At 41.9% G+C, this 12650-nt stretch overlaps 1 protein-coding gene across 1 annotated transcript in view; it reads right to left on the bottom strand.

Moving 5' to 3' along the window:
- The window catches only part of MOB1B (MOB kinase activator 1B), a 45016-nt gene extending 41076 nt beyond the window's left edge, over nt 1–3940 (bottom strand). Inside the window, exon 1 of the mRNA XM_037148626.2 lies at nt 3636–3940. Within this exon, the coding sequence (XP_037004521.1) occupies nt 3636–3649 (14 nt within the window). The 5' untranslated portion in view covers nt 3650–3940. The remainder of the gene's footprint in view (nt 1–3635) is intronic.
- Nucleotides 3941–12650: the final 8710 nt, after the last annotated feature.

Raw genomic sequence — 12650 nt, 5'->3', positions numbered from 1 at the left:
CAGCACCCTTTTTGAATCACTGTTAAGAACTCACTTTGGCCCTGGCTGGTTTGGCTCAGTAGATTAAGTGCCAGCCCGGGAACTGAGGGGTCGCTGGTTTGATCCCTGGTTGGGGTGCATGTCTGGGTTGCAGGCCAAATGCAACAAACAGATCAATGTATCTCCCACACATCATGTTTATTTCTCCCTCCCTTCCCAACTCTCTAGAATAAATAAATAAATAAATAAATAAATAAATAAATAAATAAATAATTTAAGAACCTCACTCTAATCAAAATTTCCCTATATTTCACATGCATAAAATATCAGGAAATAAAAAACACTAAGCCAAAAGACTTGTGTTCTGATTCTATCCAGGCCAATAATTAGACTAGTAACCTGAAATCGGTAATTTTGCCACTTTAGGGGAAAAAACAAACAAAAAAACAGGTGAGGAAGCGATGTGACTGACAGATCCCGTCTAGCTTCGTAATTCAATAGCCTCTTCAGCAACCTGAAAATGGAGAATTCACAGGCAATTTTTCATGCCTCCATGTTTCCCCCTGACTGCAAACTCCCTTTCGTCTTCCCCTTTTAGAGAACTCCTGATATACCTTCCATTAACGCCCATTACTTCTTTCTTGAAACCTTCTCCCCAGGGCAAATACAGCAAATCCCTCCATATTCTTTGGACCCATGACTACATCTATTACAGATGGCTGTTTATAAACTGTCTACTATCTCTGGAGTCCCACATTTTGCACAATGCCTAGAACACAGCAGGTGCTGAGGCTGTGTTTAAAAATTTGAGTCTTCAACCCTGACTGGTGTGGCTCAGTTGGTTGGGCGTTGTCCTGCAAATCACCAAGTTGCTCTTTCAATTCCCAGCCCATGTCTGGGCACATGTCTGGGTTGTGGGTTCAGTTCCCGGTGAGGCACAGACAAGAGGCAACTGATGGATGTTTCTCTCCTTGTCTTTCTCCCTCCCTTGCCCTCTCTCTAAAAATAAACAAAAATAGAAATAAAAGTTTGAGTCTACAAAGTTAAATTAGGTTCCTCTGAAGTTTCCCTATGCACCATCTGGAAGTTTACAGCTTAACTGGAAGATACAATGAAGCCAGTTTGCAGCACAACCAAAGCCTTGCCCCAGTTGGATCCACGTATGCGGTGCAAATTTATTCTGATCGTTTGTGCAAAAGCTACACAAAGGAATCACTGCAGCAGATTATCTGGACACCCTCTAGGGATTACCTATTACCTTACCTCCCTATCCAAACAAACCTCTTCACCCTGCTGTACATTATCCTAGGGCACTTAAGACCTCCTACCATACTATATAATTTACTGATGTTCAGTGTTTATGGTTGCTTAATGTAAGCTTAACCAATGCAGGAATTTTTATCCATTTTGTTCAAAAATGATAGCCAATGCCTATACCAGTGCCTGGCACAACAAATGATTTTTTTAACTAAAATTCTTTCCTCTGTCTCAAAGCTGTCACGAGTTATGAGTCATCACCTTTACAGCCTTATCTTGCATTGCCCTTATTTCCTTGGATCCACCCATTTACGTAGAAGCTTCCGAGAACTGGAGGAAAATATGTGTTATTTCATTCCTAAATTACAACTCTTATTTTCTCTGCTCACCTGTTGGTACAGAAATACTATCCTGGAAACTATACCAAGTAACAAACAGATGAAATAACTGCAACTTTTTTCTTTACATTTCTGATAATTATTTCTATCTACAAAGTTTTCACTACAGATTTTGAACTAATGGTGGACAAAAATCAAAATAAAAAATGTTGGATTACTTTTTTGGCACATAGGCTAAAGATGTTGAGAATACATTAGCTGTTACATGTGACCTGACTAAAAAATTATGCCCCAAACAGCTCAAACCTTCTAATGTGATATGTATATAATATATACACATAACATATATATGCTATATATAATATATATTAGTTATGGCAAAATCTTTGTTAGGTAGCTAACATGCTTAGAAGAAATGAATGTACCCATTGTTATTTCTGTAACTATTAAATATTGAGCCATGCAAAAACAAGATACTATTGTATTTGTATTCAGAAAAATACTACCAAAACCTTGTCTATCCCCTAGTTTCCTCCAAATATGGTCCTTCCCTGCTTCATCCAATTTAGCGATGCGTTCCAAGAAACACAAGTCCAGCAGTGACAGTCATGGACATCATCTGCTTTACTATTTTGAAGACAGCTTTTAAGTTCTTGAAGAAACCAAATATAAGCAATGTGATAGACTCAAGATGAGAAGCTTCAAGCTGGGATGCCTAGATATGTTGATTCAAACTAAAATAGAAAACAAAGATTTTCATGAAGTCACCCAGTCCTCTCATCTATCACCACCTAACAAACTCGACTTCTAGGATGAGCTTTAAAAAAAGGCTTCGCAACCTCAAATGACAAAAGCCAGACTCCCTATCATGTTAGAAATAATAGCAAGTCTGTCTGCAGGTTAGCCTCCTCAGGGATCTCTCAGTTTTGCTTAAACACCCTAAAAGGAATTAATATTCTAGCTATGAGCATTTGAAAGTAAGGGTTAAGTTCTCAGGATTCAGGTGCCAAGGTGATGACAAAAAAAAAAAAAAAGTGAGGTGGGAACGAAGAACATCAGAACAGAAAACAATCATTAAATACTATTTTCTCTACAATAGTAAAGGAGTGTGTATGGAGTGGGTTTCAATCTACAGAGTTTTTATTAGCTTTCTAACCACAGATTAAATATAATCACAACAAAGCCTTCAAAAGTCTTAACTCCGCAGGGTTCAAGGTCCTGTTTTCTGAGGATGTAAGGCTCCTCTGCTGTCTCCATACCCCCATCTTGCCATCCCATCTTTCTGCTCATATCCCAACCCCCAACACGTCTGTAACAAACGATAAGTAAGGGAAATGACAAACAGCACTAAACCTGACCTGACTTTCTCATTTACAAATGATTTGGAAAACAATTCCCCAGTGGACCTAATCAACCCAGCGCACACTACCAAGGCCCCCACTCGGGGGTTGTCTGAAAAGATAAAGCCCCCATTCTTCGGGGAAGCAAGGAGCGGCTCCAGACTCCAAGACCCCAGGCTGTCACCGGGGGATCTCTACGCATAAACAGCCTCGTTAAGTGGCTTACATTCACAGGACTTTTCACCCCAACTGCTCACTCCTAAAGCCCAAGGGGGTAGGGAATACAACGCTCCATCGTCTGTGCTTGGGACCCAGGGAAAAAAGCAATGGGCAGGAGACTGAGACAGGCAACCGGGTACACGTCGGATATGGGTCTTGCGGACAGTGGGAGGTTATTTATTCAGAGAGGGCAAATAAACCCAAAAGCAGCGCGGAGGGAGAGGTTGGGGTGATGGATAAACGCAAGCTCCGGTACCAGAGTGTCTCGGGGGCTTGGGGTCCAGGGAGACAGAACCTGGCTGGAGGGATCCACGCGTGCTGTGCTCGAAGAGGGACTGGGGAGGCGGCAGTAGGGCCAGTAAGGCAGTGCGAGCGCTCGGGGGAGGTTGCGGGAGGCCCGCTCTCGAGAACGCCCAGACCGGGCAGCACGGGGCCAGGTGGGCCGGGCCCTCGGCCCAGGTCGCCTGAACAAAGCCGGCGCTCGGGGAGCCTGGCTACTCACAACAAGAAGCTCATGTCGGCAGCGGCGTGGGCTGTGCGCTCCTGCGGTGGCGAGGCCTGCGGAGTTGGCGTTAGCCAGGGAAGAAGAGAAGGGAGAGAAAGACGAGGAGGTGGGGGAGTGCCGCAGAGGTGGCTCTGGGTCCGCAACTTGCTCGGCTTCGCTCGTTCCAATGGCAGAGGGGCGGAAGTGGGAAGCGCACGGCTCGAACCTCTCGAGGGGAGGGGAAGGAAAAGGAGGCGGGGAAAGCGCCGCCAGCCCGTCCCTGGAGAACTGCCACCGCGGTGCAACCCTCGGTCTCCTCCTCCCGAGCCCCCAACGTCCCCCCGCCCCGAGAACTCTCGCGAGAGCCACGAGCGCCCACTCTGGCCCACGGGCCGTGGCTCGGGGTTCTACAGTACCGGCCACCTTTGCAGCCTCGGGACACAGCCCGAGAGTACGCTAAAGCCGCCAGGCGGATCGAGGCCTGGCCACACTGGTCAGGAAGGAAGTGGACTTCAACTCCGGGATATGAGAGTACTGCAGTGAGGGATCGAACTGCGACCAGAATTTGCCCAGCAAACAATGATGGAAGGTTATGGAGTGTATCTGCTACTACATAAAACCAAAAGGAAATGTCCTCTCCTTAGAACGGCTAGAAGAAAGTAAAGGATCTAAATGGCTTTTCAAGATCCCTGTTGTTTTATAGGCATATTTTAAAACCCTGAACTAGGAGAGGATCAGAGTCTGAACTCCATCACTGTCTGAACAGGCAAGCTAGGCTGTCAACAGCTGCTAGGAAAATGGGAAAACTGCTGTGGTGACATATTCCATGTGTGCGGATGTGACATTTCTTAATAGATTATACAGACCTACCCTGGTCGCCTGAACTATGTGAAATGCAGGTTCCTGTATAACGGGAACTGAAACGTCTCTAGATTCCAAAAGGAGTGGTGCATCAGAGTGCCCAGTGGTTATGATGGACTTGGGACACGTAAATGCTTAATCAGCACTGCCACTAATGACCAGCCTTTCTGGGATGAGCACTTTGTGATAGAATAACAGATACAAGTGCTACAGGTTAAGAAAGAGCTTAAAGTGTCTGTAAAACCAACAGGTTATGGCCTCGGGTGGGTGTCATTTGATAAAGCTGGACACGTAGACAGAGGGAAGCCTAGAAAAGACATTTGAATTTTATTCTGAAAACACTGAAAAGATAGAGTTTTGATACTGTGCCAAGCCCACGGAGAGACCTGAATAGAGGTATGAATGTAGGAGACCTCAGTAAGTAAATAGCATTTGAAGCCATAAGATGGGCTTCCAAATTGGAACTTTTACGTCAGCTAAGAACAGACTTAGCGAAGTGTCACCTTTGTGCATCTGTGTTTCTTCTTTCTTTACTTCTCTTCCCAGATAGCTCGGGTTTCTGATCATCATTTACCACGACTCGGTTTTATTTATATTCTCCTTTTCCCTCAAGGTGAGGGATTCTACAACCTTAAACAAAATGATTCATTATACCTTTTTATCGGATGAGTTAATCATTTCCCATTTGTTAATATGTTCCCCTTCCAGAAACAGTAACACCAGTTAAAGCCAAATTTCCAAACTGTACATGAGGGAAAACTTTCTTCTCACAGAGTAGTTTCATTTCAAAATGAAGTAGAAATGATTGAATTTTAGAATATCACCATTTCTGCAACTCTTAATAGATTAATGGATCTGGGCATTCATCACCAATGGCTGCTAGTATCACAAGAAAGAGAAGCATACTTTTTGTGCATCCTGATAGAAGAATATATCACCTGTAAAAATATCTTGCCAACCAAATTGAACCTAAATTTGGACAAGCCTCCAGATGGAATTTACCAAATTACAGGAAGTAGGGAACAGAAGAATATGCTGAAGAACATGTGAAATGACTCCACCTGAATGCAATCAACAAAATCGAAACTGTGGCGAAACTATGCAGGACCTAATTACTTCAACAAATGAATTGCAGGGTAAAAATAGAGCTGAAGGAGAAATCTCTAGGTTGAAAGAAACATGGGAGACTTATCAACCAATTACAATGTGTGTGCTCATTTGCATCCTGGTTCAAAAAAGAAATCTGGGCAAGAACGATAACAAATGTTCATGTCACTTGTAGACAACTGAAAAATGTGGACACTGGATATTTGATGATTCTATACACTGATTGGTAGTTGTGGTAATGATGTTGAGGTTATGGGGTTTGTAAAGAGTTTTTTAGAAACACGAATTGAGCCCTGACTAGTATGACTCGGCTGGGCATCCTTCCGCGAAGTGAAGGATCAGCAGTGCGGTTCCCAATCAGGGCACATGCCCGGGATGCAAGTTTGGTTCCCTGTCGGGTGCATACAAGAGGCGCCCAATTGATGTTTCTCACATCAATGTTTCTCTTCCTCCCTCCATTCACCTCTAAGTAAGTAAATAAATAAATAGAAATATGAATTGAATTACTTACAGATGAAATAATATGCCTGGGATTTGCTTCAGAATAATTGGAAGGGAGAAGCAGGAATACAGATGACATAAGATTGGCCATAAGTTGAACATTGTTGAAGCCACATGATAAGTACATGAGAATCATTATACTGTGCTGTCCACTTTTGTTGAATTTTGAAATTTTCCACAATAAAAACAAAAGCAAACAAATAGCCAGTCTCCTCTTCAAAAGTCCTAGCAGAAGTGTTGCTAATGATGGGAATTGAAAATTTGCTGATACATAACATGATTTTTTTTCGTCTAGAGAGTTCTTCCCTTGCCCTCACAATTAGCCAGCTTTTTCTCCCTACATATAAAGATATCCTTGTACTTATAAAACTAAAAGCAAATGCTACTAATGCCAATGAGATAAATGTTGAATTCAAATCTGTAGCTAACTCAGCCTCAGTATTGAGCATCTGTTCTCTCCTGATTCAGAAACATGATCTGACTCTGAAAGAAAAAACACCTGAACAACAAATGCTAGAAAAAAGTATGCCAGAGCAACAAATCCTTAGTGACCGGATAAAATGCACTGTTGTTCATGAGTGTTTCAGTTATGTAATATGTAGATTGATGTACTTATCCCATCCAATTAATTTGTTACATAAGATTATTTTTATAGCTACCATTTACTGAATATTTCTGATGGGGCAATCACTCTGCTAAGCTTTTCATATATTTTATCTCTATTTTATTTATTCCTTACACTGTCCCATGAGTTATATTAAGTGTTATTTCTCCCTTTTTATAGTTGAGGAAACTAATGCTGAAAGGTTATATATTTAATTTGTTGAAGATCACATAGCTATAATACAACCTGAATTCGGTCAAGTCCATTTCTTTTTTCCCCCTTCCCAGGATGACCTAAGTTAGAATGAATATATTCTAAACGAATTTTGGCATGTTACACAATCCCACTTAACACAGCTACCAATTCAACCTGACCCTCATCAATGCTCTTTAGATTTTAATTCTGTATCTTACTTCATTAAGGACAAACCAACATATGGTTATAAATGTTTCTCAATGACGTTATTCTGACACAGTAAGAAAGAAGTATATAAAAAAAAGGTTGGTTCATGCGGCTTGTTTCTCAGTACATTCATTTATCACTAAGAGCCATAACACATCAACACAAAGCTTACTTAACATGTTACAAGGGAAGAAGGAATCTTCCAGTGGTCCCAAGTGGCACCCAATACCCGCCCCTTCAAACTGTTCATTCTTTTGAAAGCCATGTAATGGAATGCTACATTTAAGGGAATGACAAGGTGAAAATTGTTCATTTATTCATTCAGCAAGTATTATCTACCACGAGCCTCTGCGAGCAAAAACCAATGGTTTTTATCTCTGCCCCCATAAATCCTATAGGTCATTGGGAAATATAGGCAATTGAACAAAGGAAAGTCAAAGTAAAAACTGTATCAGTGTCAACATCCGTGAGTGTACCTTACAGGAACCTCACTGATTTTTGCGGTCAGAGAATTGGATCCTGTGGGTTCAGACGTGAACAGTATGTATTTACTCCTTGCATTGAAATTCCTGTCATATTTGTAAACATCATAATTTAATAAAATGTCTACTTCCCCAATCATCACTGCTAACCCACTCTTGATGTTCTGAAGCACAACACAGTGATCTTTGTTTGTGAGAAGCCAGTGTTTTAGAACTTCTCAGAAGGTGCTATTTACAGTATAATTTTGAGGCTCTTAGTCCACAGGACAAAAATCAAAATATTTCTCACATGGACTTTGCACTTGTTCAGTAAACATTAAATTTCTTGACTTATAAAGTTTACCATTGTCCATAATTATTTGTGTTTCCCCCAAAACTTAAACCGTGTAGCCACGTTTCCTGTCAGCTGCACAGGGAGGAGGAGGAGGCAGAGTTGCTTTTGAACCTATTCAAAGCTGCTTTTCTCAAATTGATAGGACATTGCCAAGGTCGGCAAGCCTAAAATTAACTCCACCAGCTGTGTTTTGGTTTGCTCCATATAGCACACGGGCTCAGGGGGCTTAATCTGCTGGGCTTGCTTGCTGCTTCAATCTGCTGTGCTCTTAAAAGTTTGTTTGCCTGGAGTGCATGTGTGCATAAAGACGTGGTAACTAAGCAGCTTGAAAGTATACGGGGACTAAATAAATAAGTCTCTCCATGAATCTCAAAAAAGCCTAGCAACAATGTGGGGGAGGGGACAGGGAGGAGTCACAGTCACTCAGTGTGTCGGATGAGCTGCTTAACTTTTAACCTTGCTGAAGCTTCCCACATGCTGCTGATGTGCTATCAAAGACCAAGAGAAGGGGATGTAGTTTCAAGGACTCTACGTTTTTAGCCTCACCCTCTCCTGGAGGTCCTTTAGCATGAAGGACCATATATAGACATGAAGAGTGTCCCAACTGGCTGCACCTTAAAAATATCCCAAGAATCAGCAGCTGCTACTTTCACCCATACAAATTTATAGTTGACTCAATTAAACAGTGCCTCTTCTCAAGAGCTGTAGCCCTTGAGCTGTGCCCTAAGTACTTAACACTGCTTCCCCAATTCCCTCCTCCCTTCCCTTCCTCAGAGTAACCTAACGCAGAACGGATGAAATGAAAGGGATCAGGTTTGAGCAGTTCAGGGTTTGCATCAATGTAAGTCATGAAATGTGGAAGTCAGATCTTCCAATATTGTCTTGAATCTCTGCCTATATGACTACTGGACTCCAGGGACCCCCAGCAGTCCCTGGTCTTGGCCATTTATTCTCTCTTGCTCCTGGCCATTACCACACCCCTTTCTTGGCATCTCTCTCATGTTTTCCACAGTTGTCATAGTCACAACCATAGCAACCTGGGCAGCCACAATCCTCTTATAGCTGGGGACAGGAGATACAGCATTACACAGTTTAATTCCCCTGCACTGCACCAACTGGAATCTGGTTCCAGACAGTCAAACCATTTGTTTTTCTTCCAGAGAACTATTCCAACCCTCCCAAAATATCACTGTCCTTAAGGTCTGCGTGGCATCAGGGCGACCAGGGGGCATTACAGAGAAGACCAAAGTAATCAATCTTACACCTTGAAATTTGACCAAGTATCTCCAAATCCCTTTTTTATAGGCTGTACTCTATGCAGTCATTCCACACCAGTCATTCCATTGGAGTACAGGATAAAGGGGTTTAGGAAGATAAAACCATTGTGTGCATGAAGATCTCCTACCCAAAATGGACCTTTCAAAGGGAGTGATCTTGTAATGCACTCCTTATAAGGGATCTGAGAACTTCCTGGAGCCCCCCAGGATAAAGGGCCCAAATTCGGTCAGTCATTAACATTTATTACAGACCTACCACAAACCAGTTATCGTGCTAAGAGTGAGGATACAAAAGAAATGTACAACATCATGACCCTCCAGGAGCTTGTTTCTAGTGGCAAAGACTGACATAGGAACAAGTAATTACAGTACAAAATGATCCGTCGTCTAATAGATTATATGCAAAGGGCTATAGGAGCTAAGCTGGAGAAAGAATGTCACTTAAATTGAGGAGGAATGTAAGGACAAAGAGAGTCTTAACAAAAAATGTGTCTTAAAGGGTTATTAGGCTTTCACCAAGTGAGGAAATGAGGATGGAGGAGTAAGAGACATAGAGAAGGCATTGCAGAAAGTTGGTAAAGGCATAAAAGGCCAGAGGCATAAAAAATAATACATATATACACAAAGGAAATGTTCATTGCTGACACCATTTATACCTTTGTATGAACTCTCATTCATTCACTCAACAAATATTTGTGAAGCACTAACTATATGCCAGTTATTTATGTAAGCACTGGGGATGTACAATAAGGTTCAAAACAGACAAAGTCACTGACCCCAAGCAGTTTACATTCTAGTAGGAAGAAGATATCCTGAGTTTAAGTCAGTGTTTAAATGCTCTAGTTGTACATTCATTTTAAGTATCCCTAATTACAGCATGAAATCTCAAGCCTGTTAAAGGAATATGTTAAAAAAAATAGAAGTATCAGGAACCAAGTAGGGAAGAAATTCTGGAATTCCGGCATAAAGACAAAAAGGTCTTCTGACCACCAGACAGAAAATAGTTCCAATGCTCATTTGAACTCTACTTCAGCTGACACCACAGACTCACAAATTCAATCCTATCAGAGGTTCTGTGAATATTTAAAGTACAGCCTTTAGCCATAAACTCAATAACTACATGGCCAAATGGCAGGTACAAAACTGGAGCAGGTATATGTGTAGGTGAAGAAATTAAGATGGACCCACACTCTGTTGCTAGGAAGAAAGCCTTCCTCTTCTCCCCTGCATTTTCCCTCCCTCTGGCAGCCCCCAGGGACCCGCATCATCTATCAGTGTCACTGTCACAGGGCTGTTAGCTTGCAATTTCCATAAATCTTGCCTGGATCATCAAAAAACTTCATGGGGAGTGCGGGTGGGGGAGGTGGCTACACAGCCTGGCTCCAAAGGCCTGTTCCTCCCAGGAGACCTCGGTGGTTTTTCTGGACAGGACTGAAAGCAGCTCTTTGTTCCCTGGGACACTCCAGGGCCAACTGTGGCTGCCTGTCCTGCCACGGCTCTTACAGTGCTTGTATTATCATGAAAGCATATGAGTATCTAAGCCAGTGCTGGAAACAGACCACAGAATCTTCAGGAAATGAGGGCAACTAATATTTATTTTCTAGTGTGTCATTTTCTGCCAGTAATCTTGCAAGACTCTTTGTATCTCATATAATTCTCACCACAACCCTACCGAGGCAGATGTTACTGTCCCAGTCCTGATGGGACAGTATTAAATCGCATCTAATGTAACACTGGTAAAGTCCTGATGGGACAGTCCTGATGAGACAGTATTAAATCGCATCTAATGTAACACTGGTAAAGTCAAAATTTGAACTCAGATCTAATTCATGTAGAATCACACACAACCCAGGGTTTTATAGTATGGAACAGTTGGGATTTTCAGTGATACACAAACCCAGCATTATATAATATTCAATCACATACCAGGAAAGCTACTTCCTTTTCCATTCACTTTCATTTCTTCTGATTGTATCAAGGAGAAAGTCTTAGCTTGATGCCAGTATGTCTTTAACACCTGTGTAGCACTTAGTTTCCCTTTTTAAGAGAGAGCACAGGCTTTGGACTCAGAGACTTCAGCAGGCAACAATATCTAGCTAGAACTTAATATCATTCTGTTCTTACTGACCTTATATGTTCTTCTACTACGTAAGGGATGTAATACTGGTTTTCTTTTATAATAGTGATATAAAGTAGAGCCTATTGGTTAAGCTCAAGATCGCTAGCATCATACTTTCCAGACTCAGCTACTCACTAGCTGTATGATCTTGGGTGAGTTAACCCTCAGTTACCTCGCTTGTAAAATAGGTTTAATGGCACATGTGAATTCAGGGAGAAACCGCATGTCAAGCACCTAGAACACTATTTAAAATATAATGTTGCCCAATGTATGTTACTTACTATGAAGTTTAAAAGAAAATGAGCAGATTAGATCACGGTTTCTTATCACGGGCACTGCCAACGCTATGGACCAGACATCTCATTGCTGCAGGAGTCTGTGCTGTGTGTTGGAGGACGTTTACCAGCATTCCTGCCCTTGGTCTGCCAGGTGCCAGGAGCACCCCGTCATGGCAAACAAAAATGTCTCCAGACACTGACAAGTGTCCTCCTGGGGGAAAATCACCCTGACTTGCAAATCACTGATTTAAAGGAAAATATTAGGGAAAAAATGTTTAGATAGATTATGGGGAAGTCATCTAAACATTTATGGGGCAAAACTAAAGTTTGGGAAACACTACTCTGAGAGAGCTAGTTGAAATTTAATTCTAAAAGTCTGACTATTTGTATGTGCAGGTTTATGACTCATGCTCTAAGTTTTCTATCAAAGCTAAAACTATTCAAACAACTTGGAAGGAGCTGAGCTACATGAAATTTATCTTTATTTTTCATTTACCTATTTTTTTTCTTCTCCTGCTTTCTCTTCCAATCAGTTAGCCACCCAACACCTTCCTCTGTGCAGACCCTTGAACCAACTAAGCAACATCCTTTGCCCAAACTTCTCAGACCCCTCCCTCCCCAATCAGGGGTGCACTTCTCTTCCCCCAAGGCCCTGTTCCCTGCTTTTGAATGCATATAAAATGTAACTGATGCTTTATCAGTTCACACGTCTTCAGTACAGACAATGGAAAACTACATTCTTCACAGATTAAAACAATGAGGAAATGTAATGGTTCACAGAAATGAAGCTCAGAGACTGGGAAGGTGTCAGGTTGGGGTTAATTCAGAGGCCCAGCTTCATTTCTCTAAGTTCCCGTGACTCTGCCCTTCTCTGTGTGCCAGTTTCCACCCTCCACATGCTGGTGAATTGGCTACAGCAGTTTGGGACGCGGCATTCACACCCAACCATGTTCAGAGGACATTGAAATAAATTTGTCTTTGTAAGTTATCCAATACTTTTAATGAAAGTTTAGCCTCAGATTTTTCAACCTTGTAAGTATTTTGCTTTTAATGATTAGGTGCCTAAAA

The sequence above is a fragment of the Artibeus jamaicensis genome, unplaced genomic scaffold, assembly GCF_021234435.1.
Source record: "Artibeus jamaicensis isolate MK-2021 breed Jamaican fruit bat unplaced genomic scaffold, CSHL_Jam_final scaffold_1031, whole genome shotgun sequence".
Classification (NCBI taxonomy): Eukaryota; Metazoa; Chordata; class Mammalia; order Chiroptera; family Phyllostomidae; genus Artibeus; species Artibeus jamaicensis.
The sequence above is the reverse complement of the archived record's forward strand: the minus strand, read 5'-3'. Positions and strand labels throughout refer to the sequence as shown.